The sequence below is a fragment of the Oryctolagus cuniculus genome, chromosome 12 (assembly GCF_964237555.1).
Source record: "Oryctolagus cuniculus chromosome 12, mOryCun1.1, whole genome shotgun sequence".
In the NCBI taxonomy this organism is placed as follows: domain Eukaryota; kingdom Metazoa; phylum Chordata; class Mammalia; order Lagomorpha; family Leporidae; genus Oryctolagus; species Oryctolagus cuniculus.
The window spans coordinates 71,383,314-71,410,016 of NC_091443.1; the positions used below are offsets into that span (position 1 = coordinate 71,383,314).

General features: G+C 41.0%; 1 protein-coding gene across 2 annotated transcripts in view; it reads right to left on the reverse strand.

Moving 5' to 3' along the window:
- Positions 1 to 26,703, reverse strand: part of FBN1 (fibrillin 1) — a 259,234-nt gene that overhangs the window by 203,232 nt on the left and 29,299 nt on the right. For both annotated transcript variants that reach the window (XM_051822402.2, XM_051822403.2), the window contains exons 3-6: positions 20,956 to 21,038; positions 18,340 to 18,438; positions 4,337 to 4,432; positions 960 to 1,055 (exon numbers count right to left, since the gene is read on the reverse strand). In XM_051822402.2, the coding sequence (XP_051678362.1) occupies positions 960 to 1,055; positions 4,337 to 4,432; positions 18,340 to 18,438; positions 20,956 to 21,038 (374 nt within the window). The remainder of the gene's footprint in view (positions 1 to 959; positions 1,056 to 4,336; positions 4,433 to 18,339; positions 18,439 to 20,955; positions 21,039 to 26,703) is intronic.

Consider the following 26,703-nt stretch of genomic DNA (forward strand, 5'->3'; position numbering starts at 1 on the left):
GTTTTTTACTTGAAACACAAAACAGTTAAAGCTCCCCAAAAAAGAAAAACAAGATCTTTCTGTAATTATCTAAGTTTTGTAATATTATAGTTTAAAAACTTTTAGTATGCTTTAATTGCTTTTTTGTATGAAATGAACCTTCTAAATCTTCACTATAAAATTAGTAATGATGATAAAATGGCTATGAATGTTGAGACAAGATGACTGACAAAGCCAAAGTTCAGGGTGATAAAACTTAAGAATCATGTACATCCACATATATTCCAATAGCATCTTCACTTGTATAGATAGGCAAATCAGGTGGACCATTTCTCTTATATAAACAACAATAAATATCAGACTTGAAAACAGAAAATCCACATTCAAATGAAAGCTTTTTATTATGTATGGCCTTGAGGATATCCATGGACCTCTAAGAGCCTTGGTCTTCTATGCAAACATTACCCTTCAGCAGGCTGCAGTGAACACTGAATAAGCCACATACAACATACTTGACAGCACAGTTCATCAGCAGACTTGCAGTATTTCCACAGTGAACCTTGAATGCTGAGCTTGGATCCACATAGTCTCTATCCAACAACTGTCCAGGTATTTATCATCCTAAACTTTCCCCTTTCCATGCATATGTTTTGCTTGTGATCACTTTTCTAATGTACTAAGATAATAAGAAACTCAATCCCTCCCCAGGTAGAAAAAGCCCCCCACACTTCTATCTCTATGCCAATTGGTCCTATATGTGCTCCCTATTAAGTGCTATGCCCCATGGGCAGGAATTGCAGAATAACAAGCATAGGTTTGGGGCCACTGTCTTGTCACTCTAGGGAACCTCTCCACTAACAATTCAGAGACCAGCTTGGCAAAAATTTATGAATTAGACACACAAACCCAACGACTATACAAATCAATAACAGCTTTAGCCACCAGAATGCCTTCATGCAAATGATTTTGAAATCCATTACCTCTTTCACACTGGGGTCCAGTGAAGCCATAAGTGCATGCACATCGATTTGGGGCCACGCACCTCCCTCCATTGAGACAGCCACTTTCACAGACAGCTGCAACAGAAAGAGAGAGCTGAGGACCCTTACTGAGAGGAGATGCTGATGCAGTAACTCCTGTGCTCCCTGAAAGGCTAACAATAAAGATTCAAAATAATCACAATCACACTGATGCATATTTTTTAAAACAGTCACACGACAGATACAGATCCTCAGATGTTCCTCAGGCAACCTTAGGTGACACGTCCTGGAACCAATGACCTTGTCCATGTGCTAACCCCAACAGCTTCCTTCTGTGAAGCATCAAGGCAAAACTATGAATTTTTTGTCCAAACTGGTGGTTTCTAAGAGACTTCACTGGATGGGGTGGAAACCACATTTTAGCAAGCTGATTCTTTCTGCTTATGATTTATGTTTAATTTAGAGAGGGCTCCTTTAAGAGGAAACATCAGACCTGCAGATGTCACCCTTACAGAAGCATTGCAAGTTAAATCACACAATTACCTGCAATGACAAAACGTTAATACTGACAGTAATTTAAGCAACAAAATGAAGCCCCGGTTGAGTGTTGTAACAGAATCTATAGAAACTATTGGTGAAGAAGTCCAGAGACACGTCAGAGAGGTACTCTTTAGGAGAGGCATTAAACAAGCTCATGTTATGAACAACTCCTCCCTGTACAATTTCCTACAACTCTCACAGGCATCGTCTTCATGGGTGATGGGCTTTTCCCTGACAAATCTCCCAGTCCTACACACTTCTCCGTGAGGCTTTTCTAATGCCTCCATCTAAATTCACGTTCCTTCATTGATTCTCTACATATTTTACTTCTACCCATACAGATGGCAGTTGTAAGAGTTGTGTTTGGAACCCCAGGGCAAACATGGAGTTGAGTCACTCTGATCTCCCTTACAGAGAATCTACTACAAGGAGCTTAGTTAGCACACAGCTTCCAGCCATTGTTACTTCTTCAGCTTGGTTGCAGTGGTCACACCAAAGCGTAATCTCAGTGAATGTGAACACAGCAGAATTCTAGAAACTGGCCATTTCTGCCCATCATGGAACTTTCTGGTGGGCAATCTTCACTCTGGGCTCCTCATCCAGCTGGCCAATGCTTTCTCAGAGCTATGTGATATTCTAAGGCTCCTGTACAATCATCCTTCCTTCTCTCTCTTCTTGCACAGGAACCAAACAGCCATCATAGTCTGAAAGACATCCCCTCCAACTCCTGATTCGTCTCTCCTTTATTCTTCACAGGTATTTCTTTAATAAATCTCTGGGCATATGATTCTGTCTTTGTACAAGTTGGCACCAGAGAACCTAAAATAGCACAACCTCTAATAGTCAAAGATGGTGACAGGAATCCATTTCTTACACAAAATTGGAGGGGCATATTAGTTCTTTTGATGTCTTACATTATAGTTTGGGGAAAACAAAGAGAGTTTAGACAGTAAAGAAATTCTAAGATTATCTAAGCCATTTTCCCGTTTTACAAATGAGGAAGCTAAAGTTTAAGAAATTAATTCTGAGCATATGTTGTATGCTGGGATTTGGATTGAACTCTTTCAGAGAGTATCAAAGGGAGCAAGAGAGATTCCCAGGAGCTCCTCCAAATTCTCCTCCTGAAACGTCTCTGAATCCATGCCTACCTCACCATCTACGTAGCCACAGCTTAATTAAGACTTGTCTTCCTACTTTCTGTTTCTTCCTTCTCCAGCTTCTCATCCACACTGTGGCAACCCTTATCTTTCTCACTGTAGAACTTCTTAAGTATTTAGGGCCTGTCTTTTGGAGCATTAAACACATGTGCTGTGGAGTCAGACAGCTTAGGTTCCAATCCCAACTCTGCCATTTGCCATCTGTCCATCCTTGGAGAAATTACAGTCTTTACCCCCAGTTTTCTCATTTGTTAGAAGGTAATAACTAGGTCTCTAACTCAAAGAGGTGTTGTATATTACATGAGTCAATACATGTAAAGAGTGAACAAATGTGCCCAGCACACATTAGGTGATGCAATGGGTGTAGTGCGGTTGTTATTTACTGTTATTCTCTCACTTCCCTTTCCTGGCTCTGCGTTAGAAGCAAACACAGTTTGTACAAAAGCATTGAAGCCTGGCCTATGACTTCCCATCTGACTTTATTTCCCCTCCCATCACATCCCTGAGCACTTAAGTTCTAGCAACAACAAGCACCTGCTATGGCTCAAAGCCCATGTTATATCCTGGTCCAGTGCTTTGGCTCAAACTGTGCCTTCTACCTAAAAGGCCCATCACCCAACACCTGGCAGGTGAACTACCTATCCCTCAAGACTTAGCTCAAGAGTTGTCCACACTGGAGAGGTTGTTCTATCTCTCTCCACATTGTGCTGTGCAAAACTCAAGCAATATTCTTACCACACTGTAGTATGTGGACGGTCACCAGGGCATTTGTTTTTGGTTTACAACTTTATTTATAATAGCATAATTCATCATAGCAAATATATATACAATAGCAAAATCCAGAAGCATACCTAACAATGCTTACCATTAAGGACTCATGAAATAAATAGCAAAATATTCATATAATGGAGTATTACACAACCATTGAAATGTATTTTTAAATTTTTAATATCATGAACCTCATATACCAAAAATGAGATCTCATATATCAAATATGCATTAAAAGTTTATAATACAGTATCTGGAATGATTGAATTATGGGTTTTAGTTTTTATTTTTTGAACTTCCAAAGTTTTCTGAGGGTATAGACATATATATATATACACATTCATCACAGAATAATAAAAATGTTTTAAAAGGAATTTTCACCTTTTGTATAGGTCAGAGACTGGTAGAGAGTAAACATAGCAAGTGGTGCTGAGGAATGAATCAACAAACCAACAACCAGGTAATAAATGCTACACCAATAAAATCTGGATTGGGAAACTAGAGAGATGCAGTTTCATTAATCAACAAAAAGCAGATGTCTGGGGAGAAAGACAGCCTGAATGTTTAAAAGCTTTGAGGTGTGTCCTAAAAATCCAGGTAGAGAGGTTCAGCAAGTAATAGAAGGGCTACCTCTGGAACAAAGAACTGTGCACTCTAGGTAGTGACTGCAAATCAAAGGGAGGCAAGCAGAGAAGGGATGGGAAATGAGAACAAAGTGAATCAAACAACCCATAAACAAGACTCCCATGGGAAGCTTGATCCCAATGTGTCAGGTAAGTGATCTGTTCATCTGTATGGTTCACTAAGCATCTGTAAAAATGCTGTGACCCAAGAAAACCCATCAGCAAATACCAGGTTATGTGTCTACACAGAGGTTAATCGTCAGACCACTGACAACCATGGTTTACTTACGTTGTCCACAGTGAGTCCCGATGTATCCTTTCTGGCATAGACAGTGGTCGTCACTGCAGCTACCTCCATTCATACAGCGAATATTACAGTGTTGTACTTGGGGAAAAAGAAGAAAAAATGATTCATTTTTGCAACTTAAGTGCATAGATTACAAGTTTATAAGAGTCAATTTTTAGTTACTTGGGAAAATAAATCACTTTTTGAGATTCATATATTTATGCAGAAATGGCCTAATAATGTTAAACATTACCATCTGTGTGTATAAATCATTTACAATGCAATGTAATTTGACATTCTCCAATTGTGCTAAAAGAGTTGTCTAGTTTAGCATTATTGATGAATCATCATTTCTGTAATTCATAAACAAATAAGTAATGTCTCCAGTAATCATACAAGATTATAAGAGCAATAATTTTCCTGTGAAAAGCTGTAGAATAATAAATGCCACTGGAGTTTTTAAATAATTTAGAGACAGAAAATAGAAAAAAAGAAAATACCTAGAAAGCTATTTAATAACAAGACTGATGATGGGGATAGCTGGGCTTGGCTCAGAAAAAGCTGCTTGTTTAGACTGTAACCTTAAACTAAATTAAGACCCTCAGTATTTGGAAACCACCTTTTGACACATTTTCACCTACAGAAGTGCACATTGCAGGGCCCAAGGTAGAAACACCGTGAGCTGACAGCCTGAGGCCTGAGACAATGTGATGCCAGAGGAAGCCGGAGTAATGACACCTGCAGGGTCCATCGTGAGATATCAACATCATGACAGCACAGGCGTCTGCTCTCATTCCTCAGTGTTCAGGCTGTCACCACCTAATATTTTTTAAAATCCCAGGCTATTCTCTAGCCTTCTAGAAGCAACAGTTACCCTTCTTGGAAAAGACCAAGGGCTTGATTGAATTAAGAACTAATCCTTCTTGAGACATCCCTAAATAGGGAGGCCAGGATCCTTCTTGAGACATCCCTAAATAGGGAGGCCAGGATTAGGCACTGAAGTTTGGCTTCCTCTGTCCTGGCCTCTACACGGTGGAAATAAACTCCCAAGAAAGAGAGTACAATGCTTTTACATAAGGAGAAGAGGACCCTCTCTCTGTGTGCAAGTGCAGAAGTCAGCTGCTTATGCTCAGTCTTCCCAATACACAGGACCAAATCTTCTCCCCAAACCAGAGAGAGGTTCCAGCCAGCAGCTAGCTGCCCCAGGCAGTACTTCTTGTTGGGCATCCTCAGCACAGAATTGGGAAGTGGCTACTTGACTTCAGAAGAAAAGGCCATTTTTAAATAGAGAACTACAAGAATCTCAGTCACACAACAGGGAAAAGAAGGTGCAGAACCTAACATCTACTATGCCCTCTTCGAGTACAGTTAAGTCAAGTTGAAAGAGATAGTGAATATGTCGTACACTTACTGAAACACCATTAAAAGTTCCTTCTCTCTCCTGTATTTTTTTTAACTTTTATTTAGTAAATATAAATTTCCAAAGTACAGCTTATGGATTACAATGGCTCCCCCCCATAACTTCCCTCCCACCCAAAACCCTCCCATCTCCTGCTCCCTCTCCCATTCCATTCACATCAAGATTCATTTTCAATTATCTTTATATACAGAAGATCAATTTAGCATAGATTAAGTAAAGATTTCATCTGTTTGCACCCACACAGAACATAAAGTGTAAAATACTGTTTCAGTACTAGTTATAGCATTACTTCACATTGGACAACACATTAAAGACAGAGATCCCACATGAGGAGTAAGTACACAGTGACTCCTGTTGTTGACTTAACAATTTGACACTCTTGTTTATGGTGTCAGTAATCTCCCTAGGCTCTAGTCATGGGTTTCCAAGGCTATGGAAACCTTTTGAGTTCGCCGACTTCGATCTTATTCAGACAAGGTCATAATCAAAATGGAAGTTCTCTCCTCCCTTCAGAGAAAGGTACCTCCTTCTTTAATGGTCCGTTCTTTCTACTGGGATCTCACTCACAGAGATCTTTCATTTAGGGTTTTGGTTTTGTTTTTTTTTTTTGTTTTTTTTTTTTGTTGTTGTTGTTTTTGCCAAAGTGTCTTGGCTTTCCATGCCTAAAATACTCTCATGGGCTCTTCAGCCATATCCAAATGCCTTAAGGGCTGATTCTGAGGCCAGAGTGCTATTTAGGACATCTGCCATTCTATGAGTCTGCTGTGTATCCCACTTCCCATGTTAGATCGTTCTCTCCCTTTTTTATTCTATCAGTTAGTATTAGCAGACACTAGTCTTGTTTGCGTGATCCCTTTGACTCTTAGACCTATCAGTGTGATCAATTGTGAACTGAAATTGATCATTTGGACTAGTGAGATAGCATTGGTGCATGCAACCCTGATGGGATTGTATTGGGATCCCCTGGCACGTTTCTAACTCCACCATTTGGGGCAAGTCCGATTGAGCATGTCCCAAATTGTACATCTCCTCCCTCTCTGATTCCCACTCTTATATTTAACAGGGATCACTTTTCAGTTAAATTTAAACACCTAAGAATAATTGTGTGTTAATTAGAGAGTTCAACCAATAGTATTAACTAGAATAAACAAAAAAATACTAAAAGGGATAAAGTATTACATTGTACATCAACAGTCAGAACAAGGGCTGATCAAGTCACTGTTTCTCATAGTTAGGAACTCTATCTCATAGCATTCAAGGCCCACTTCCACACAGTCCCACCTTTCAGAGCTCCTGTGCATACTCTTACTATGTCCTCTGACTCAGTCCCCTGACTAACTTATCAGTCATTCATTCACTCAACAAGTATTTCCAACAGCCTACTATGCCTCACGCAAAATGCCTGGCACTTACTTTGTCTTTGCTAGACTCTTCATGGAATCCCCCACTCTAACCTGTTTCTTTGCATCTAATTCTTTTTAAGATGTATTTATTTGAAAGGCAGAGCAACAGAGAATGAAGGAAAGAAGAGGAGGGAGAGAGAGAGAGATCCTTCATCCATTGGTTACTCCTCAAATGCTGCAATAGCCATGTCTGGGCCAGGCAAGAACTCTACTCTGGTCTATAATGTGCAAGGCAGGAGCCATCTATTGTCTTCTCTGGCACCTTAGCTGGAAGCTAGATCAGAAGCAGAGCTGTTGGGGCTCAAACCAGCACTCCTATACAGATGCCAGTGTCGTAAGCAGCAGCTCAATCCACAACACCAGCCCCATCTTTGCCTCTATCTCTTAATCCACGATACATATCACACATACAGTTGCAAATAGTCAAATACTATCTATTTTCAAGACCCATTTCATTCTTTTCTTTTTGATTTCCTCCTTCTCGAACCAGTTGTGAGCAGCTTTTTTTCTTAGAGTACTTACTCTTCTCTTTTAAAGTATGTACTATATAATCTAAAATGCTTTTACTTATTTCTCCTATCCCCATTGCATTTGTCTAAAAACTTCTGGGGTCAACAATGTGGCGTAGCAGGGTAAAGCCGCCTCCTGAAACACCAGCATCCCATATGGGTGCTGGTTTGGTCCCAGATGCTCCATTTTCAATGTAACTCCCTGTTAACAGCCTGGGAAAAGCAAGTCTCCTTGTGGGAGACCCAGAAGAAGCTCCTGGCTCCTGGATTCAGTCTGGTCCAGCCCTGGCCATTGTGGTCATTTGGAGAGTGAACCAGCAGATGAAAGATCTCTCTCTCTCTCTCTCTCTCTCTCTGTTTCTCTCCCTCTCTCTTTGTAACTCTGATTTTCAAATAAATCTCTAAAAAAACCTTAAGAATGGCAAATAATATGATTATTAAGTACAACCCCATAAGTAGCAACTTGCATATAAGTGCTACTTAAAACAATCCTAAATTAATTTCTATTTATTTAACGCATTATTAACTGATAATGACATCAAAATCTATCCTCAAAGACAAACTGAGACGAGGAAGCAGCAGCCATTGTGTCCCTAGCACTTACATAGCCCTACATAGGTAGCTATTAAAAATACTTTTATCTGTATTTCCCCATGTATGAGAGCAGAAATGACTCCTTTGTTGGAGCATTATTATAGAAATCAAGCAACTGAGGAAACTGATTAAAACAAACTGTTATTTTAGGCTTCTGTGGTTCAATTAAAACATTTCAGCCAAAATGCTTTTTAACAAAAAGCTATCTACAAGTACACAAAAGGAAAAAATGATTTGGTGAAAACTTTGGATAATATTCTAAGTAGGTCAGGAAAAGATCTATACTTGCATTAAAATACGAAGTTAAACTTAGCTTCATCCTATCTTAGAAAAACAGCAAGGATTGGGGAAAAGCACAGGAAATGATGTCATCTGTCAAGCAGCATAGGAACTCGGCCCACAAACTGATTTCAATTAAAGTGGTGCGTGCCAAGAGCTAATTTCCATTCCCACACGAGCAACAAAGCCATTGAGCTACTTTGAGATAAAAAAGCTAACGGTAGTTTAAATGGTGACTTTACATTATTTGTTTAAGTTGAAAATCGGAATGAATTCTTTTGGGAAAGAATGATAAGTTTACAATTAAACGCAGTATAATAAAACCCTCCCTGATACTCTCCGGACATTTGTTTTAATTCTGTCTTTCAGGTGAACCTTTTTCAGCATGAAATATTTTTTTTTTGCTTTAAAAAATTAAATAAAATCATGCAGGCATACTTAATTCATGGCCCACACAAACCAATGAACCACAGATCTTTGAGGGGAAGGGAGAGGAAGCAAACTCACTAACAGAGTATAGGAGTGCAACCACTTGTTTGACACATACATGTTTACTGTGGGAAGCTTTGCATTCTCTGTGGAATCTTGGAGTTGGGGTGGGGTGGGGGAGCATTTCTTTAAAGGTAGAAACAATCACTCAGGGTTTCTGTGGGGAGATAAAGGTACTGGGTATGCAGTTTGACTGCACACGCAGGAAAGAGTTTTGAGAAAACCCTACATACACAAGTAGGTTTTATTTTGGATTGAATCTTGTCATTGAGGCAAATTCTAAATTTACTCAGAGATTTGAGTAAGAATTACAGATGCTGCATAATCAGTAGACTAGGCCTTATATCTCTGGGCGGGGGGAACCTGAAAAATAGGGCTCCACTTAAACCCGTAAGGATAACTGTATCTTTTATTGAATGTGCTAAGTACCCCAAATCAAAATATATTCCTAATTTCAATCTGTGTTAAGATTATACAACAGATCGTAAAAATATCAGGGGAGTCGGGTATCAATGAGCAACCTTGTTCTGCCACTTGCTGTTGACCCTTAGAGCCCTCATGACCCAGCAAGGACATCCTTGGAGGAAAGGCACACAGCCTCAAAGGGCTTCCTATAAGGCTCAATATCCTAGAGATAACCAAACGTGTTGCCATTTACCTGTGTGCTTATAGGATCTAAAATTCATTTTATGTTTGATGTGTAGATGTCAGTCAGCCTTTTCAATCACTCAGCAAATACTGACAACGCCTTCTGCCTGCCAGGCATCAGGAAGGGCAGAAGAAACTGTCTTTAGATCACATCCCAGGACAACTAATTCTGAGAATGATTAACCAGCAGCGCACAGTGTGAGCGTGTGACTGCAAGAGGTGCGAGGCTGGCACTTGGGTCTGAATACCTCAGGTAATGATTTTCTTTGTGATGCATTGGGTCTGGAATGATTCTAAAGACCTCCCATCATCTTGGCAGGCTCAGCTGGAGAAAGAACACTAGGCGCAATTTGCAATAAGCATGTGTACCGCGAGCATGTGATTTTAATGTAGGCACTAGGAAGAGTGCAGACAGACACATTAACCAGCTAGACTAACTCCTGGCCTCTCCACCCGTGACAACAGTCTGCAGGGGCAGCCGAGTCAAGGCAGGACAAGCACAGCTTTCACTTGGAGAGGGAATGGCAGAGACATTTCCCGCTAGTGCCTACGTGCTCTGAGGTGCCTAAAGACACAGAGTTCAGAAGGGCAACTCCACTAAAGTCTCTTGGAAAAAACCTACCTGGGCTGGAAAAGGTCCAGAGGACAAAGTAAATGATAGCAATGATGCAGGCATTTCCACAGAGGGCGGACCAGAAGCAAAGAATTCAGCTGTTTCTTAGGATAAGGTTGAGCAGACTCCACACACTCCTCTCCTCCCTGATCATGTAAATCCTATACTTCCTTGAAAAACCTTTCCAAGGATCACTTTTTTCACCCTCCTCCCTCCATCTCCAGCACCACCTTCCCTTCCTCATCAGTTCTTCATACTCACACGATGTGGTTGCATCACACATATCCTCAGATTTGCTGACACACGAGTCTGAAAGTGTTCCCCTGGCTTATGTTATGTGCTTAGAGCTCAGACTCATGTTGGGAGTACCAGCAGCCCAGATTCTCACTGAACTGAGATAAGCTGAACATGACAAAACTTGACCAAGGTGTAAAGAGGTTCCACAAGTCGCCAGTACTCACCCACCTTGATACACAGGTTTAATGTAATTCCCATCATAGTCTTCAAAAGTTTTGTAGAAAAGATTGATCTTAAATGTTTATGGGAAGGCAAAGAAGCCAGAATAACTAAAATAATTTTGAAAAAGAAGGATAACATGGGAGGAATTAGCCTACCCAATTTCAAGTCTTTTCATATACTTGTAATGATCAAGACTGTACAGTAGTAGAGAAGGAACAGACATGTGGGTCAATGGAATAAAATAGAGATCTCAGAAATAAACCCACACAAATATGCCCAGCTGACTTGGCGACAGTGATACAAGTAGGTGTCCAATGGATGAAGGATGGCTTTTCCAGAAACAAGTGGGACCAGAGCAATTGGATACCCACAAGCAACAAGTGAACCCAGACCTCAGCCTCATGTCTCATACAAATTTTCTCAACATGGATTATAGATATAAATGTAAAGCCATACAACTTTTAGGAAAAAGTTGGAGAAAATCATTGGAATTGGATTTAGGACTAGGTAAAGCCTTCTTAGACTTGACACCAAAGCCATGATCCAGAAAAGAAAAAATGGATAAACTGGACTTCATCAAATTTGGAATTTTTTGCTCTATGAAAGGCCCCACTAAAAATAGGAAAAAGCAAGCTACAGAGTGGGAAAAGATGTTTGGAAACCACCTAACTTACAAAGAGTTAGAATGTAGAGTACATAAAGAACACTTCAAACTCAATAACAAATGATTCGATTAGAATCTGGACAAAAGATTGGAAAAGAAATTTCTCTAAAAAAGATATAGAAGAACAAATAAGCACATGAAAAGATGCTCAGCACCTCTGGCTAGTCTACTTGCTGCTATCTCATTACTTGTGGTGATCAACAATGAGAAAGCAGCACACAGCTGTCATAATAGCTAAAATTAAAACTAGTGAAAACACCAATAGCTGGTGAGGGGGCCCGTGCTGTGGCATAGCTGATAGGGCTGTCGCCTGCAGCACTAGCATCCCATATAGATGGAGGTTCTAGTCCCAGCTGCTCCACTTCCAGTCTAGCTCCCTGCTACTATGCCAGGGAAAGTGGCAAAGGATGGCCCAAGTGGGCCCCTGCACCCACATGGGAGACCCGGAAGAAGTTCCTGGCTTCAGATCGGCCCAGCTCCAGCCATTGCAGCCACTTGGGGAATGAATCAGCGAATGGACGATCTCCCTCTCTCTCTGTAACTCTGCCTTACAAATATAAATAAATAAATACATGAAGAAGAAGGAGGAGGAAGAGGAGGAGAAGAAGAAAAATCTGGTGAGGATGCAGAGAAACTGAGTCATGCATACATTTCTGGTGAGAATGTAAGATGTTTCAACCACACCAAACACTGCTTAACAGTTATTTAAAAAGCTAAGCCTGCATGGCCAGTGTCTTGGCACAGTGAACTAAGCTGCCATCTGCCATGCCAGCATTTTATATCAGAGTGTTAGTTAAGTCCTGGCTGCTCTACTTCAGATCCAGCTCCCTACTAATGTACCTGGGAAATCAAGTGGAAGATGGGCCAAACACCTGGGCCCCTGCATCCATCTGGGAGATCAGGATCCTGGCCCCCACCTGGACAAGCCATGGCTGTTGCAGCCATTTGGAAAGTGACCCAGAAGATAGAAGATTCATTCTCTCTCTCTCTCCCTTTCTCTTTCTCTCTCTCACTGCCTTTTAAACAAATAAATAAATCTTTAAAAAGCTAAACATTCATTTTACCCATACAACCCAGATACTGCAGTCCTGGGCATTTATACCAGAGAAATAAAGTTGTGTTCACACAAAAACCCATACACAAGTATTCACAACAGCTTTGTTCAAATAACCTAAAAAACTGGAAACAACTCAGATGCCCTTCAACGGGTGAATGGCTAACCAAGCTGTCACACACCCCATCCGTGGCATGTAATTCTACACAGAGATAAAAGAAAAAACACTGCTGAAATTCTCCAAAACCTAGATATATCTCCAGAGAATTATGCTGAGTGACAAAAGGCTATTGCAAAACGCTATGCACGATGGGATTTCATGTATATATCATACTTTCAATGACAAAGTTATAGAAATGGAGAACATATTTGTGGATTATGGAGGGCATACGGGCAGGAGGAAAATGACCATAAAAGGGAACATGAGGAACCCCTGCAGTGGTGGAATGTTCTGTATCTTGACTGTATCAATGTCAATAGCCTGGTTATGATACTGCACTAAAGTTTTGCAAGATATAATCAAGGGGAAAATGGAGTAAAAGTTACCCAGGATCTCTCCATATTATTTCATGCAACTGTTTGCTAATCTACAGTTATTTCAAGATATGAAGTTTAATTTTAAAATCCTTTTTAAAAGTGTGAAGAGTATAACAGGATGAACACAAAACTGATTTCCAAATTCTAAAATATAAAATACAGGAGCAACTTTTATAATAAGATATTATATATAATTATATATGCTATGGTCTGAATGTTTGTGTCCCCTCAAAACTGGCATGTCCCAATGTGATAGTATTAAGAAGTGCGTCTTCTGGGAGGTGATTAAGTCACACAGGCAGCACTCTCATGAATGGGATCAGTGTCCTTATATGTTACCCCAGGGAGCTTGTGTCCCATCAGGTATGTGAGGACAGATAGAAGGCACCATCAATGAGAATGCCTGGCCCTCACCAGACATTCAGTCCTCTGGCACCTTGATGTTGAACTTTTCAGCATCCAGACTATAAAAAACGAATTTTTGTTGTCTATAAATTACATAGTCTAAGGCACTTCATTTTAACAGCCCAAATGGACCAAGACAATCTACAAAGTTGCAGAGTTTATTAATCCCAGTACTATGAGTTAGTATGTGTGTCTCTGTGTGTGCACACATGTACATACATATTTAAGAAAAATCTGAATAAATGTTCACATAGGATGCCAACATTGCAGGCAGCAGCTTAACTCACTGCAGCACAAGGCTGGCCCCAAAAGATTGTTTTCTATTCTCGTAGTTACAAGACACTCAAGTGGAAAACCACCTGAAAGAACAGTCTTTGTGAGGCCAGTGCCATGGTGCAGTGGGTTAAGATGCCACCTGCAGGGCCGGCATCCTTATGGGCACCAGTTCAAGTACTGGCTGCTCCACTTCCCATCCAGCTCCCTACTAATACACCTGGGAAAGCAGTAGAAGATGGCCCAAATGCTTAGAGCCCTGCACCCACAATGGAGACCCAGAAGAAGCTCCTGACTCCTGACTCCTGGCTTCTGGTGTCAATCCAGCCCAGTCCTGGCTGTTGTAGCCATTTGGGGAGTGAACCAGTGGTTGGAAGACCTCTCTCTCCCCTGTCCCTCTCTGTAACTCTACCTTTCAAATAAATAAATAAATATTTAAAAGAAAGAAAGAATAGTCTTCTTTCCATTCTTTTCATTCTCAAATCAAAACACTAAGGCTCCAGAGATCCACAACTTACAAACCTCATTCAGGCCTCATCTAGCAAGTGTGATGTTTTTTATAGGAAGAATGGGTGAATTTATCCAAAATGATCTAAATTGATCCACTTTATGAAGCTACAGGTAGCACATGTAAACATTTCTATTAGAGGAGAGTTAACAAGCGATCTGTCTTTCTGCATTCACTGTCTACCACTCGGTGGTCAGGACGTTCTGCAGACTGGCACAGCTGTTCCTTAGGATATCACTTCAAAAGTTCAGATCACCCCCAGCTACTCTTAAGTTGAAACACTCTTCCATCTTTAATTTTGTGAGCTGTTTAGACAATACCAGTTCAGGGGATCCAAGCCAAGTATTTTAAAGGTACTAAATGCCTCAAAGGGCCTGGTGAAACCAGACTCTCCTCCTTACACCACTCTCACCTCCAAACTAGTGAGGACTTTGTCCAGTTTCCAGGTGCCGTAAAAGGGACCCAAACGTCTTCAGACGGCAATGCCCACAAGTCCTGGGCTTCAGTCTCCACTATATATCTACCTCCGGATCCTGCCATTACTCTCCTCCTACACCATGCCTAGCTTTCACTAATATACTCTGGTTTTTCCATCTGACCGTGTTAACATTCTACCTCAACATCTCAGGATTATTACTTGACAAAGAAATCATTAGAAGCTCACACTACCATTGAAGACCTTGTAGCTGCACACCCATTGGCTTTATTTTCCTCTCCCAGAGGCATGTGGTATTAGCTGGTTCAAGGATCTGACATTGAGTGTATACTTCCAACTTTATATCTACACTTATTTCCCCACCCTGACACTCTCATTCCTCAGCAGAATACTGGAGGTCATCCTGATGGAGATGGGGGTGACCAGCATGTGCCTGCAAGCATTGCCAACTGACTTCTCTGCCTCTTTCTATGCTTCCAGTTCAGGTGCCCTTGCTGTGTAGAATGAACCTGGTATTGCTTGGAGCCTGCACATTTGAAGCCAAGCTGAGATCAGTAATATGCTACACCCACTGCAATAAACAAGAGTCCTGGCCGGCGCCGCGGCTCAATAGGCTAATCCTCCGCCTGTGGCGCCGGCACACCGGGTTCTAGTCCCGGTCGGGGCGCCGCATTCTGTCCTGGTTGCCCCTCTTCCAGGCCAGCTCTCTGCTGTGGCCCGGGAGTGCAGTGGAGGATGGCCCAAGTACTTGGGCCCTGCACCCCATGGGAGACCAGGAGAAGCACCTGGCTCCTGCCTTCAGATAGGCGCAGTGCACCAGCCACAGCAGCCATTGGAGGGGTGAACCAACAGTAAAAAAAAAAAAAAAAAAAAAAAGAGTCCTAGTCCACGGGGATAGTTTCTAGCCCAGTCTACAACTGGCTTTGTTAGTACTAGGCTCTTTTTTATTTGTGTGAGTCCCACCAGCAGAAGATTCTAAGACAATAATTTTGACAAGAGCACTTTGTTTTGGGAGTAATTCAGGAAAGACAAGTAGAAAAATGAGGACACGAGCCAGAGAAGGAAGGAAATAAAGCATATTATCAAGTCTATCACTACCACGGGCAACAACGGCTCAGCCCCACCAGGCAACTTCAGGAGACAGTGAAGAACAAGCTTCACAGTTATCTACACCGAAAGGCAAGGAAGCTGGGCAGTGACCTATCAATCAGCCCTGCACCTGTCGCTGGTTCTAAACTGCTTCTAGATCCACCAACCCTCCTGCAGCTTGCAACACTTCCAACAGACCTAGCATGCTCCCTGGCCAAAGAAATGTCACAGAGGTCTCAGACAGGTCCTTCCAGGTTCACCCATGAATGCCAGCGGGAGTGGGTACCACCAGGGTCTGCTATTTGGGGCAACTCACTGTTGCCTGCTAACTGGCTTAGGTGAGCCACATCAAAACTTCAAGATTCTTAGCAGGTAATGAACCTTGACACAAAAAAAGTCTCAACTTGAAACAAACAAAAGAGAGTGCACTTATTCCACAAAGTTTTCCTTAAATCTTCATCAAAAATAAAGCACACTACAAGGAGAGTGCATTTTCTTGCCCCCACCTGCCCCCCCAAAAAAAAAGGAAAATGAAAAAGGAACCTAAGTTTTGTGCCTGGGTGATGTTTAAGGTATGGAGGGGCTGTTTATACAGACATGAACTTCAACTTTTTGAACAACCAATCATGACTCACCTGCTTCCCAATACCCACATTCTTCCTAAATCACTACTCGTTATTCTTAGGTGTTTAAATTTTCACTGAAAAGTGATCCCTGTTAGGAATTTGGAAAACATCATGCTGAGTGAAATAAGCCAATCCCAAAGGGACAAATACCACTTATTCTCCTTGATAGGTGACAACTAAGCACCAAAAAGGAAACCTGTTAAAGTGAAATGAACACTATGAGAAACGGTGACTTGATCAGCCCTCACCCTGACTGTTGATGAGCAACTTGATATTATCCCTCTTAGTATTTTTTTTTGTTTGTTCTACTTAATACTTTTGGTTGAATACTGTAATCAATACACAATTCTTCTTAAGTGCTGAAACTTAACTGAAAAGTGATCGCTGTTAAATATAAGAGTGGGAATAAGAGAGGGAAGAGATGTGCTATTCGGGACATGCTCAAGCTGACTTACCTCAAACGGTAGAGTTAGAAACATACCAGGGGATTCCAATTCAATCCCATCAAGGTGGCATGTACCAATGCCATCTCACTAGTCCCAGTGATCAATTTCTGTTCACAATTGATCATAATGATAGGACTAAGAACCAAAGGGATCACATAAACAAGAAAGTGTCTGCAAATACTAGCTGATAGAATCAAAAAGGGAGAGAACGATCCAACTTGGGAAGTGAGATACACAGCAGACCCATAGAATGGCAGATGTCCTAAACAGCACTCTGGCCTCAGAATCAACCCTTAAGGCATGCGGATCCGACTGAAAAGCCCATGAGAGTATTTCAGGCATGGAAAGCCAAGACACTCTGGCAAAAAAAAAAAAAAAAAAAAAAACTAAATGAAAGATCTCCACGAGTGAGATCCCAGTGGAAAGAACGGGTCATCAAAGAAGGAGGTACCTTTCTCTGAAGGGAGGAAAGAACTTCCACTTTGACCATGGCCTTGTCTAAAAATTATCAGAGTCAGTGAACTCAGGGGGCTTCCATAGCCTTGGCAGCTCATGACAAGAGCCTAGGGTGATTACTGAGGCCATAAACAAGAGTGTCAATTTGTTAAGTCAACAACAGGAGTCACTGTGCACTTACTCCTCATGTAGGATCTTTGTCCTTAGTGTGCTGTACATTGAGATTTAATGCTATACCTAGTACTCAAACAGTATTTTTCACTTTATGTTTCTGTGTGGGAGCAAACTGTTGAAATCTTTACTTAATGTATGCTAAACTGATCTTCTGTATATAAAGAGAATCGAAAATGAATCTTGATGTGAATGGAAGGGGAGAGGGAGTAGGAAAGGGGAGGGTTGCGGGTGGGAGGGAAGTTATGGGGGGAAGCCATTGTAATCCATATTCTGTACTTTGGAAATTTATATTCATTAAATAAAAGTTTAAAAAAAAAGAAAGGAAAAAAAACGAACATGGGAACAAGAATGCAACGTCTCTGAAGAAGGAACTGTGGATTATTTTGGTATCACAGGATGAACAAAGTGGCAAAACTCTGAGAGGGAAAATATGTCAATGCTTCATGATAAATCACCCCAGCAACTACCAAAATGACTTCTTTTTCTTCTTGCAAAAGCAGGGGTCTTGACTTTGAAATACGTCTTTAATCAGGTTCCTATTTCAGTACCTCAAGGAAGAATGCCTAGTTTTATTGGGCTAAAAATGTTCATTCAACAGTCATTTCATTGAGCACCTGTTATGGCGTTTACGTTGGAGATACGAAGATGAATAAGGCAATACCTTCTTAGAATGTCATAATCTTTGCATTATTCATAGTAACTATGCCCCATAGGTAATTTTCCTCTAAAGAATGAAGAGGGGAAATGGGAAGCCACATTAGGAAAGACTTGCCAAGTATTTTGGGCACAGCAGAGAAGGCAGATGTTCTGGTGAAAAAAAAAAAAAAATGTATTGCAGGCAAGAGAAAGCCAAAAGCAAATTTAGGAGAAAATAGGGCGTAACCACATAAAATAATATTATATATAATGACATGTTAGACTCACTGGATCTGGAGCCACAGGAAGGAGCTATCTGACCAGATGGGCAAGTGCACATATTTGGCCTCGAACAAAATCCATCCCCACAGGAATGCCGGCAAATGGCTGTGAATAAAACCAGAGGTCTGTTAGCACATGGATTCAGGGTATGGTTAGCTACAGGAACTCAATCCTCAAATGAGAAGCACTAAGCTCTCAGATTCCTCAGTAACTGCCATCCTGATTTATATGCCCTTAAGTCTCAGGTATATTAATGTAGAGAACAAGGCTGCTGGACTAGATGAATCTGGCTTTAAAATAGTTAACTCCTTTATCTATAACAGTGGTTCTGAACCTGTCTTGGCTAATTCCACATCATTCAATCTACAAAAGGAAAACTAAACAAATAGAAGTCTTGCACTTAAACATAAAAATTCTGTATTTATATTAACTTTACAACTGAATGATATAAAATTGTATTACTCTTCTTGGGAGCCAGTTTTGTTATAAATGTTTAATGCTTCATTTTTGTCCTGTTCTGAATTATACTGATAGTCTGAGAGGCGAATGCTGGAATCTACTACCTTAATGCTGATTCTACAGTCAGGAAATCATTCATCCTTTAAATAAATACTAATGTTTTCATGTCACCCAGTGAATAGCATCACATTGGTACCAAATGTTCTGCTAGTGGCCAAAGGGGTAAGTTTAAATAGTAAATGATTAATATTTATAAGATGTGGTCACCACTTCTTATACTTAAAGCCATGATTCTTTCCTCAAACTCCTGCACACTGTTGCAAGAGATGAATGCAATGTGCAAGGCTAAAATAATATACAGGGTATAAAATGCATTCTTTAAAACATCAAAAGAGAGGCAGACATTTAGTCTAGCAGTTAAGACACTGCCTGCATTCTATATCAGAGTGCCTGGGTTTTGTTGCCAGGTCTGGCTCCCCTCAAGCTTTCTATTAACGCAGACCTGGGGAGGCAGCAGTGATGGCACAGGTAGTTGGGCTCCTGCCACCTATGTGGGAGATCTGCATTGAGTTCCTGGCTCCTGGCTTTGGCTAGACCCAAGCGTATCCATTGCAGGCATTTGTAAAGTGAACCAATGGATGAGTGCTCTCTCTAGCTGGCTCTCTTCGAAATGAAATGTATTTTTTAAAAAACATCAAAAGAGTTTGGAACGGAAATTTGAAACTATTGTTAAATAACCTGTTGAGGATCTTTTAAACATCTATTTCAATACTTGACACTATTCTTTGTAGAATTCTCATAATTCTAAGAACCACTGGGAAAGGGTTTTCTTATCCAACTACTTTAGAAAAATCCCAAATGATATTATATCTCACTGTTAGTGATTTAATTTTGATCTTAAAATAAACCACATGTGTCAAATGAATACAGTGTTTCTGGTCAAAATCAAGAATTGGGGAAGGGATAAACTTTTCAGATCGCCAAGTGAATATGGGTTAAAATATTCTATTCTTCTCCACAGACCACTCTGGGCCGAGTAAGAAGGTGGACTAAGTAATTCCTTAACGTTCTTTCAGCTTGTAAGTTCCCCCCATTATGCTAATGGAGATTTCTGAAAGCGGAAAATTACTTCACAGGTATGATGACTGTGAAAATGTATGGTTTGATGGTGCCTCCACTAAGTAGCCACTTTCCAGGCATATAACTTGTCACTCAACATTTGTAAAGCATCATGAGAATCCGGAGGTTTGCCACAGCAGTAAAAATCAACAGAGGAATCTTGGGTACCACTTGAGGGTCACCACAGTCCTTCCACTTTACCTCACGCTCTGACCCTATCCCTTCCCCTTCACCTGAGAGTTAGGTCTGCATTTGGCCTCGACCACCCACATTTAGTGTACAGGTCAGCCTGTGGCCTACTGTGACCCCAAAAGTCAGAAACTACAATAAGAGAGGTGAGGGCAAGGGTTTCACATACATTAAGATGCTGCTAGGGCAGCATGCATCCCATATTGAAGTGTCTGAGTTCCAGTCCTTGCTCCACTCCTGATTCTAGCTTCTTGCTAATGCATACTCTGGGATACAATGGCGATGGCTCAAGTAGATAGGTTCCTACCACCCATGTGGGAGACCTGAATTGAGCTCCTGGCTCTGGCTTCAGCTTGACCCAGCCCTTGCTGTTGAAGGCATTTGGGGAGTGAACTAGCAGATAAGAGATCTCTCTCTCTCCCCACCCCCACCCCCGGTCTTCCTCTCTCCCCCCTTTTCTAATAAATAAATTAGATTTTATGTTAATGAAAAGTTTTAATTACAATAAAGAAATTATCAAGGATACCCTTTATTAAAATCCCAAAGTGATTACATAATCTATGCTGCCAGACAAAACATATGCAAATGACATAAAGCCGTGGTCAAAGTATTCCTGTGGTTCTATTGTCTACATCCCAAAAATATTCAAAAGGAAATCACTGAATTAAAGTATGACAGTGGTTTGACCAAGTTAATGCATTTTCTGACCTAATTCAGAGAAAGTAGGACAAATCTTAGATCTAGAAAGTTAAGCTGTAAACATATTAGCATTATGCAGTTACAGCAGGCCAAATAAGAATCACCATGCAACCCAAACAGCAAAAGAACATGCAGAGTAACAGGTTGTCTACTTACGGACAATACACTGATTTCCACCGGGTAAGGTTTTCCATCCAGGGCAACAATAAGCATTATATCGTGATCCACAGACATTGGGTCTAGAAAAAAAAAAAAAAAAGCATGAGAATTCCATACATTGTTTTATTTTATTTTATTTTTAAATACATTGTTTTAAAAAGAGGAGATGACCACATAAAAAATACTCCTAAGTTATAAAGCAGGATGAATTCTGGTACACAAATTTAACTCATGGGACTCAAAGCTGGTTTGGTAGCTTGGAACATTTTACATAATAATACCAATAGGGACATCTATCAATATCATGTACGCATAGGATAATGCATCAGAAAAACAGAAACTAGAGATGCACAAGGCAAAACATTCTGTCATGATTCACAGATACCGAAACTCACAGAGCCACAGGATTCTAATATTAAAAATAAGCTCCCTATTAATCTAAAATAAAATCTACTGCATGTAAAATCTACTCTTTGAAACAGTGAGTATTTTTTTCCTATGCCCCAGCTCACCTCTAGAAGTGTTACCACATTCTTTCTTTCACCAAAATTGCAGGAATGCAAACTCTGACATCAGTCAGAAAAAAAAATAAAGGCCAAAACATGTAAATATTTGTTTAGCAAAAGTTTGGAAACACAGTTGATACCAGCAGTTGCAGGAAAATAAAATCAGTGTCACCCTGGGTTTCTTGTTTACAGTCAGCTCATCAAATGTCTTGGAGAAAAGCCTCCATTCAGAATCTAGATGATCCATATTTAACAATTATAGAGAGCAATTTGGTAAGAACACTGCTACTTCTACACAGGAAACTAAGACAGAGAATAGAATGTCCGTAGACCCAGAGGAAACCATGCATTTTGCTTTGTCACATCCTAAGAGCCTAAACATTGATGTTTGCTGCTGGAGTTGAGGGGCCAATAAGGAAGGTTAAACATTTTGTAATCAATTTCACAAACTAGAAGCTATTTCAAGACTTTCTAGTATAAATACTTAGTCCCACAGGCATAAGCCTTTAAACACAACTGCGTAACCAGAATGTATTTCCACTTGGGGTGCACGCAAACACTCTCCCTCTCTATTCAGACCATGTCTAATAGTGCATAGCCTCCTGCATGTACTCGGAATTCTACTTCAACTTCAGGCAGGACTGGGAACAAACACCTGGAACACTCTGTAGGGCACAGTGCACCTACTTCAGAATGATTGGTACTGAGGTCAGAAAGAGAATGAGGAAGACAGAGCATCCATGGAACAGACCCTAATTCTACACCTGGCTATCCAACACTTCTTCAGAGATACAGAGAAAATGATTGGATACAGCCTTAAAATGTGCATGACTTTAAGGCTTCTCTGAGTCTTAATTTATTTTCTGTACACATTGGACTAGTAAATTTTGCCTTGTCTACATTATGTATGCATATATTCCTGATGACATCATGGATATGAAAAGCTTCATATATAAAAAGGAGAATGAAAATGCAATACATCATCAGATGGAATCTGTTTCTGACCTAAATTAACTATACAATCAAGGGAATTATAAGGGATTTGGGAAGAGAGAAAGGTTTTAAGAACTCTGAGCCACAGGGCCAGCATTTGTGCTGCAGCAGGTCAAGTCATCTCTTGTGATGCCGGCATCCCATATTGGAGTGCCAGGTTTGAGTCATGGCTGCTCTGCTTCTGATCCTGCTCCCTGCTAATGTGCCTGGGAAAGTAGCAGATGGTTTACAAAATACTTGGGTCTCTGCTACCCACATGGGAGACCTGGAGGAGGCTCCTGGCTCCTGGCTTTGGTCTGGCCCAGCCCTGGCTGTTGTGGACATTTGGGGGGTAAACCAATGAGACCAATGAGTGGAAGATTTTCTCTCTCTCTCTCTCTCTCATAAAAGAATACAAATGAATCTTTAAAAAAGAAAGAAAGAAAAAGAAGTTAATGGCTCCCAACCTTTTCTTCCTCCTGTGAGAGACCAAACTTTCAGTGTCTACAACACCGTAGGGAAACTTAGAATCTCAGAAAGGGAGATGAAGGAGCAGCCAGGGTGGGGAGCTGGGATGGGAGGTAGGGGGAATGCTCAATCCTTCCAAATGTCATAAAAGTTCTCAGCATTTAAAATGACAATCCAGGCCAAAGTCAACTGCCTCAGACCTTCCCCATCAACAGCCCATTACAACAGCTCCACTGGATCCAGTCCAACCCCAAACCAAATCCTGGAATAGCTTCAGAGGACCACTGGAGCCTTTGCAGGGTGCCTCACAGTCAGAGTAACTATGTTTTTCAAACAAAAATTGGGACATACTGTCTGACTAAAATGGATGTATTTATGGAGTAAGGACACATATAACAAGGTGAAAAGATGAACAAAAAAGAGCCCATGATCAGTCATTCCAGCCTCCCGAAGCAAGACATCCACAAGATTTTCAAAATCACGGTACGATGAACATCCTTCACTGTTTTTCAATATTTAGAAGCAAGCTACAGCCAAAACATGGCAGATTTTTTAATTTACCATGGTTACAAATCGAGATATAAATGTTTTACATCTTCTCAGTCAAAAGTGACTGTATAGATGACATAAATTGGGAAACAAGTTGGGAAGAAAGATATGGAGGGCAATGAAGCAGCTGATCCAAGAAAGGTTCAGCTTTAAGTATATTATACAGTCTTTAAAAATAGCTGGTAAGTAGAAATCAAACTGCAATTATTTAAAAAGCAATGAGAGGGAGAAGAGGGAGAAAAGGTATAAACACCCAAAGCTCTCACATTTCAAAGCAAGGCACCAATGGATACTGTTTAAATTTAGTCACAGAGGTACAAGCATAGTACTTGGTATTATGGGCATAAATATGAGATGCTCAGAACTAGTTGGCTTCAGCCCGGCGCCGCGGCTCACTAGGCTAATCCTCCACCTAGCGGCGCCCGGCACACCGGGTTCTAGTCCCGCTCGGGGCGCCGGATTCTGTCCCGGTTGCCCCTCTTCCAGCCCAGCCCTCTGCTGTGGCCAGGGAGTGCAGGGGAGGATGCCCCAGGTGCTTGGGCCCTGCACCCCATGGGAGACCAGGAAAAGCACCTGGCTCCTGGCTCCTGCCATCGGATCAGCGCGGTGTGCCGGCCGTAGCGCGCCGGCAGCGGCCATTGGAGGGTGAACCAACGGCAAAGGAAGACCTTTCTCTCTGTCTCTCTCACTATCCACTCTACCTGTCCAAAAAAATTAATTAATTAATTAAAAATAATAATAATAAAAAGAACTAGTTGGCTTCATAGAAGAGGACCTGGGGAAAGCAGAGGGAGAGATCTTTTGCTCTCACTTAACACCCAGCCACAAGCGCTCATTTTTACTTTTTTTTTTTTACTTTTTTTTTTTTTTTTTTTTTGACAGGCAGAGTGGACAGTGAGAGAGAGAGAGACAGAGAGAAAGGTCTTCCTTTTGCCATTGGTTCACCCTCCAATGGCCGCCACAGCTGGCACGCTGCGGCCGGCGCACCACGCCAATCCGATGGCAGGAGCCAGGTACTTATCCTGGTCTCCCATGGGGTGCAAGGCCCAAGGACCTGGGCCATCCTCCACTGCACTCCCTGACCACAGCAGAGAGCTGGACTGGAAGAGGGGCAACTGGGACAGAATCCGGTGCCCCAACCAGGACTAGAACCCGGTGTGCCGGCGCCGCAGGTGGAGGATTAGCCTAGTGAGCCGTGGCGCCAGCCTAAAAGTGCTCATTTTTAAAATACATGCTCTTGTATGACCATGTATAATTATCACATTTTATTTAAAACACATTACTTTTTTAAAAACATGAACTCTTATGTATAATGGAAATGTTTCTATTTCATCAGAATTAAAGAATTGGTCAGTTTTATTATTTTATTCATGCATGTTATTTTCATTTCACTACATCTCTTAAAAATTCTAAATAATTATGAATTATGATTTTTCTTACATCCTCTTTTTTGAGTTTTACAAATTTATCCTTCCCTAACAAGTTATACATTATTTACCTTTTGTTATTTCAAACAATAACATCACATGACAATTTTTAATATCCTTATCAATCATTCTTTAACAAATGCCACTACATTGGTGGCTCAATGCAAAGTATTAGAAAGATGTAAGATTTCTCCTTTTCTGATTTTGGTCTTAAGAACTACACACAACCAGAACCTGTTCAATAAGCTGGGTGGCATTTGTTCTGCTTCACACACACAGCTCTAATTCTAGAAATAAATGATGTCTTATTTAAGTTGGAAAGGAAACATGCTGGATAATTTCCATTACAGAAGATTTTATTCTAAGGTTTCAAGACAAACAGCATTCAAAAAAAGATAAATTTTTAATGAAGCTACTCCTCAGAGTAAATAGAAGTGTACATCACTTGTACACCTGTCACCGTGCCCACTCAACCATCCCAAAACCCATCCTCCCAAAAAGTCAGAATTAAATCTCTGCAAGAATCAACAACATTTCACAAAATAAAGGGAACTAATGCAAAGAGAAAATAACTTTGTTATGTGCTAAGAAACATTCCTTTACCTCATCCTCACAGTGACTCTCTGAGGTAAGTTCTGTTATTAAGTTTCTTTTCTTTTCTTTTTCTTTTTTTTTTTTTTTTTTTTTTTTTTTTTTTTTTTTGACAGGCAGAGTGGACAGTGAGAGAGAGAGACAGGGAGAAAGGTCTTCCTTTGCCGTTGGTTCACCCCCCAATGGCCGCCACGGCCGGTGCACCGCGCTGATCTGAAGCCAGGAGCCAGATGCTTCTTCTGGTCTCCCATGTGGGTGCAGGGCCTAAGGACCTGGGTCATCCTCCACTGCCTTCCCGGACCACAACAGAGAGCTGGACTGGAAGAGGAGCAACCGGGACTAGAACCCGGCACCTCGACCGGGACTAGAACCCGGTGTGCCGGCGCTGCAAGCGGAGGATTAGCCTAGTGAGCCGCAGCGCCAGCCTGTTATTAACTTCCACAGTAGGGAAACTACAGCTTAGGAAGGCTGTACAGACTAGCCAAGGCCCCACAGCTTGGAAGTACATAACAGGGGTCTGAACTCAGGAATCCTGACCCCAGAGCACACTCTTAACCCCTAAGTGAAGGCAAAGTTGCACTGAGAGGACAAGATGATACATCTCACCCAATAGCATTTAGGGAGATGTAACAAAAATCACAAAATGCCCTTCAATAGGTCAAAGGCAAAGCACAAACTGTTTTTATCTGTATTTTAATATTATACAGGGGAAAGGAGGAAATGAATTTATCTCCACTTCAACACCGTGACTTTTTAAAAAAATAGTGAAGTCTCTGAGCACAAGAGACTTAGAAATTTTTTTTAAACATGTGGATGCCATATTAGTGGTATATAGATGTTTATAAAGGCTGTCTTTATTGAATTATTCCCATTACACTATAATATACCCTTCTTTCCTCACTTTACTATCTTTGCAATCTCATGCTATGTGACATTAACATATCTATCCATGCTGTCCACAAACATGGTATGCATGTGTGTATACAGAAAATTTACATATGAAGTGTATACGACAACATGTTAAAAAAATTGTTCAATCTGTGTGTGCTCACTGAACTCTTCTTTATACTCTTCTGTATTATTTGAAATGTTTTTAAAATAAAAAAAATGTTAAAATAGCTAAGTCTTCATCTGTAAGGACTCTCATCATCAGTTACCATGACTACCGTGCTCCACAGCAACCCAACCCCATCACCAGGGGGTGGGGGAAGCCTTAGCAGGCTTGATACTTG